Source organism: Carassius auratus, chromosome 42, assembly GCF_003368295.1.
Source record: "Carassius auratus strain Wakin chromosome 42, ASM336829v1, whole genome shotgun sequence".
Classification (NCBI taxonomy): Eukaryota; Metazoa; Chordata; class Actinopteri; order Cypriniformes; family Cyprinidae; genus Carassius; species Carassius auratus.
In genome coordinates, this window is record NC_039284.1 from 11326365 (window position 1) to 11332364 (window position 6000).

The 6000-nt window shown below is 36.0% G+C and overlaps 1 protein-coding gene across 3 annotated transcripts in view; it reads left to right on the forward strand.

Moving 5' to 3' along the window:
* LOC113060649 (alpha-(1,6)-fucosyltransferase-like) overlaps positions 1-6000 on the forward strand; it is an 82308-nt gene that overhangs the window by 51319 nt on the left and 24989 nt on the right. For all 3 annotated transcript variants that reach the window (XM_026229740.1, XM_026229738.1, XM_026229739.1), the window contains one exon: positions 4640-5138. In XM_026229740.1, the coding sequence (XP_026085525.1) occupies positions 4936-5138 (203 nt within the window). In that variant the 5' untranslated portion in view covers positions 4640-4935. The remainder of the gene's footprint in view (positions 1-4639; positions 5139-6000) is intronic.

Sequence of the window (6000 nt, forward strand, 5' to 3'; positions counted from 1 at the left end):
AAATTGGATAAATGTACATCTTGTCTGTGTAGGTCATAGTAGAAAAATCCTTAATTGTATGAATTCTGTAGGTTGTTCTAAGCAGAAGCCCAAATGTCCTTAGAGACATTTTTGAGAAGGGAAAAATGTTCCATCCCATGGCATCATTCCTGGAGTGGCTCTTAAATTTATGAAGTGTCATATTTTTAGAGCTGAATCTCAGGGACTAATATTGATAAATCAAGGCCTGGGTTTGTGGTTTAGTTCTTTTAAACTCACTATATAAGACTTAGTATCTTACATTTCACTTGTAACCTTAGTCCAATATGAACACAAAAAGAAGGAAAGCAGTTTGTCATATTTAGTATTTTTGTTTTTTGCATGTGATGGCCTGCTTAACCTGCTCGCATTCAAGCCCTCTGGCTCGTACTGCGCTAGATGCTGTGACCCATGTGCATCCAGACCACACCTGAAAATGACATGCATGTGTTTTTCATCCTACTCTGTGATTAAAACATTCATCCTCTACCTGAATAGAGAGCTTACAAGTAGTCAGTGATTCTCACAGGACACTGGATCTGTACAGAAGTCAGGCTGCATAATGCAGTGCAAATTCAGTGGGAGTGGTCCACAGATATGTAGAGCACCCACAATGCATCTCTACTGGAAAGAAAAGAGCTGACAGTATGCACATCAGTATGGGAAAGGAAATTAGGGTGTCTATTATCGTTGCTGTGTGTGTGGTGTGTGTGTGTGTGAGAGAGAGAAGAAAAAAAATCTTTAACAGGAGAAAAGGACCATCTCTATTTAAAGCTGGATTAACTGAGAAATGTCAATAAAACCTCATTTTAAAAAAATTCTAGTGAAGAAGTAGGAAGTAACCAACAAAAGAAAAGGAAATATCAATACAGTAGTGTGTTGTGATACTCTATCATCACAACATTGAATCGATAACTATTTCAAATGATTGTTATTTCGCATTTTAAAAGAGTTGTTCACCCAAATATGAAGAATCTGTGATCATTTGTTTACTCTCATGTTGTTCCAAACCTGTATGACTTTATTTCTTCTAAGGAATATACTGAAAAAGCAGAAATGTTGAAAATTGTCACAATGGAAGAAAACAGTGAAGGTGAAATTGCCCTTTTAAAGTGTGTCATTTCTAGCACTTTAAAAAAAAGTTTGTAGAAAGTACATTGAACTCTTACATGTCACATTGAAAAGCTGAGTTATGAAAATCCTAACGGTGAAAGTCAATGTAGCATGACTGCTCAGCTATATCAAGTGCATGGATTAGCTGTGTTTTTTTGCAACGCCAACAAGAACAAGCTGATATTAAGACTGGGTATCGGTAACAACATTGCAATGGGATTGTGATTAAAACTGTCTGATCCAAACGAGAGACCCACTGTGTTCATGAGAGAGTAAAAATGATAATACGGATAGAATAATGACCATTTTGAAGCAATAATGTCTGATATATCAATATTGGATTCCGTGCTTGATATGATATCAAATAAGTAAATGAATTTCTTGCCATGTGGAAAAAATGACTTACAAATAATCAAATAATTCTATAATGTATAATATCTAATAATGTTCTATATTATTATGTTATATAGTATTAAAATGACCAATCTTTATGAATGTATCACTGTATGATAGTTGGAAGTCAAGCATTTACAGAATGCTCTCTTTTTTAATCCTATGAATTATCCGATAAATAATATATAGATTCTATACAATTATATTTGATAAATGCATGTTATTTTGAATGATTTTGGACTTATATATATGTCAAAATATAGGAGAAATTATCTGTAGCTACTTCTGTTACATCGCAACATTTTATGGAAACTAGTTTTCTCACCTTTTTTTCCTTTTCTTTTTTAATAATAGTTTTTGTTAATAGTTTTTGTAACCTTGCCACTCAACATTTCAGTCTAGTTGAGTTTGTCTATCATCCTTTGTTGGGAACAAGAAGAGGGAGAAAGATATGTGAAACCCTGCTGAAATCCACCCTAACCTGAGCAGGCTGTTGTTCAGCCCTGCACGCTTTCATAAATGCAGGCATTAATTATGGATTTATTGCTGTCCTTGTCTGTGCGCAACTGTGTCACTCTGCAGACCTCAATTATTCATGAGCAGTAGGAGCGGGATAAAGGGGGGTGCACTCATGCAGGACGGTGCAGTTTACAGATTATTTCTCTTTCAGCACCAAATCGTCCCGCTCGCTTTATAGCAGTATTTTAATGATTTGCTCCCCATTTCTCATTTAAAACTAAGACTAATAGCAGTCAGTGGTGACATTTCTGTAATGAGGATGTTGAGGGTGTATTTAAACTGACTCTCTGTGATATAAGTTTGTGTATGAAACTGGGACTTTGAAAACTCTACTTTTAAATAAGTAGAATTTCCTGCTGAAGAGGCACTTTATTTAATGTAGTAAAGAGATATGTCGTCATGCATTGCGCACTTCTTCCCTGGAGAAATTATATGACGTTTACTCTTTTACACACATCAAATAAAGAGTGTTTTATAGAGATGGGCCATATTCTAGACTTTGATAGCAATTTAGATTTTGCTTGAATCTTTTATCAAGATTTATAACACTGAAAATAATCAGTTAGTTTTTTTAACCTTTTCTACACTATTTCTGACCATTACACAGTGTCCTTACGAGGTCCAAACCATGCTGTGTGATGCGACACAATTAAAACCATTTGCTATTTACCTATTAGATTTTACTGTGGAGCTATGAGAACGCCATAGCAGCAACTCGTTCCCCATGATCACATACGTAACCTGGGATGTTTTTGAACAGTTTTGAAGATTATAATAGTGCAAGGAAGATCTTTAATCAGTTTATTAGCTGACTTCAGTGTAAACCAGCAAGAATGTGGGTAAATCGTATGTTTCTGTGAAGTAGTGCCCCATGTGTGCACCCTGTTGACTGCTGTAGTGATGTGCATAAATAGCTGGCGGTCGGCTGTACTGAGACACTACAGAAGGTCACTCTATTGATTCAGTCCCGCACTGCAGCCTTTGATTACCGGGCTTGACACACCACCGCAATCTATAATGCATTGTATATGCTCTGTGCTGAAATCCATAATGACTCTCTATATTCCACCCTCATTCATAATGAAGGATAAACGGTGCCCACTTTCCCCAATCTGTCAGATAGTCCCCATCCGTCAGCCTCATTTTACATGCACAGTGAGTGGCACATTATTTCAGCTCTGTAAATGGTTCACTTTTAAGATACGACGTGGCTACTCGCGGGTGTGCTGTGTGTATTAACTTGAGATTGTGATACAAGTGCATTTTGACAGTTATTTCTCATTTAAGTCGATAAATGAATGTACAAGCATTGACAAGTTAAACTAGAATCACAGCGAGTGTGTGTGTGTGTGTGTGTGTGTATGTGTGTGAACCAGTTTGCACTGAATTGAATGCGATGAGATAAATTTTCACTGGATGCACACAAAAACAGACATACCCTGTATACATATGGTCCATGTACATAGAATACTAGACCACTGTTTCCTCATAAAGTGCTATGTATACTTACATATTGCTTGCTTTTTCTGTAAATGATGTGAAACTGAATGCATTATGCAAACGTTTCAAACAGTTACATGCAACATTTTCACATGACCTCATTACATACTTTTCATTTTGCATGCACAAAAAAAAAGGAAGAAAAAAAACAAAAAGAAGTATTACATTTCATTCATTGCAGGAGATTTATTTGGAAGTTCACGTTTATGCATTTGGAAGCTTTAATCCAAAACGTCTAACTTGGCAGTTAAGGTGCACATTTTCCTTTTTTTTTCTGTCTCAACTCTTTGAGCTACAGGAAAGCTCAATAAACTTGGAGAGATGGTTTTAGTTTGACTTGATGTAATCCATAAGGTTCATTAGTACAAACATAATATATAGTACATACAACATACAGTAAATGTAAACATATACATACTTGTGTATTATTTTATTAACAAATGTAAGTTGTCAACATTTGACAAAAGCCAACATTACAGTATATACATGTATGTTTATTATATATTTTATTATATTTATGTACAAAAAAATTACACTTTAACAAGTCAGAATTGGTTTGCTTTGCAATGGTGTTGTGCAATGACTCAAGGTGAAATTTTCTTTTCTACTTCCTGTAAAGTGATACATTGATGAACAGTTGTTCCCTGTGTCACTGTTATTGCCCTTCTATGTATATTCATGTATGATTTGGAACTTCTCTTAAGATGGCATAAGAAACAGAAAACATTAATGTGTTACAAAGAATAGTATTCTCAACAGATCTGGGGTCTCTCTTTTCTTTCAAATCATTCTTGTTATTCCCTTTCTTGTCCTTCCCTGCACATTTTTGTAACTGATTAATTCTAAGGAATCCATTATTTGCACTTTTACTTTGTGCTGACTTGACAACTAGCTTTCACCACTCACTATAATCCTCAGTAACAGCTGTATGACTAGAGCGTTGTCAGCAGCTAAGCTCAATCCAGTTTTATATTCAGTGGAGGAAAAGGCAGAGCGAATAGATAATCTCAGACCTCACTTATGCCTTTATCTCTCACAGCTAGCGCAAGCATGTCCTATCATCTCACTGATCACACACGCTTCTGTGTTTTTACAGGAGCAGAATCCCTTGCAGTCCCTAGAGGAATAAGAACTTATCAGAGCCGTTGGTTCTCTGAAGTGTAGTCTCTTAAGTGAAGTCTCAAAGGATCTCAAAACCCTCCGCCCAATCTCTGCGAGGGGCCACTGCCATGATATAACCTCCAAGTCTCTAAGTGCAGTTTGACCCAGCGACCCCTGACGTCCCCCTTCCGCTCTAGAGGAGCCCTGAGGTGGAGCGCTACCACTGAGCTGAGTATGCCTCAATCTCCGGTGTTGTGAAAGGAGAGTGTGCGCTGGGCAGCTCTAGGCGCCATGCGTCCGTGGACGGGCTCGTGGCGCTGGATTATGCTGGTGCTGCTAGCCTGGGGCACGCTGCTTTTCTACATCGGGGGTCACCTCGTGAGGGACAGCGAGCATCCAGAACGGTCTAGCAGAGAGCTCTCCAAGATCCTGGCCAAGCTGGAAAGGCTGAAACAGCAGAATGAAGATCTGAGACGCATGGCAGAGACTCTCAGGTTGGTGAAAGGTTGAGAAATGTTGTTATTTCTTTCAAATTATTCAATTTTCTTTAGGGTTTGTCTTTAAATGCGAGTTACTTGGTTTGCCAGGATAATTTGGCCATCTACTGGAATGGTTTTCCTGCAGGCCAACAGGTTTGAGAAGTCTAATGTGTGATATGTTAGCTGGATTATAATCTTCCTCCACAAATCAGAAAATGATAGATTTATTGCTTGTTATCCAAATTTGTCTAACCATAAGCATAATTAATTTAGCAATAATCATATATTATTTTAGTATTCATTTTAAATTAGCTTTTATTTTTATTTTTTATTTTTCATTTTCATTTTAATAATTTACTTTTAATTATTTAGCTAATAATTTAAGTATGTAATAATAATAGTTTAATCATTTAAGAATTAATATTACTTTAACCTAAACTTGTGGTTTGTAGTTAGTTTGCAATAGTAGTTGGTATGTAGTTAGATTCCAAAATAATGTTTCTAATTTCAGTTGCTTTTCGTCGAATACTTTTATTTCATTTCAGCTTCATTTCAATTAATGAAAATAATTTTTTATAGTTTTTAGTTAAACAATAATAGCACTGACCACAAGCCATTTTTGTACAATGGCACTCAGTTCATCCTTTTTTTATCACTACAATTTACTTTAGAAAGGGGCAAGATTATGAATTATGATGTTAATGTTAATAATATACTAATATCTTATTGCTTTTACATTTAGCAGATTAGAGTTGGATGATAATATAATTTACATGCTGCATTGATATAAACAATCAAGCAGTTGAGATTTGCGATGCTTTATATTGGATAAGGTGCTGCAGGCTACTAGTACTTTTTTAAGCACGGTAAATTCCTT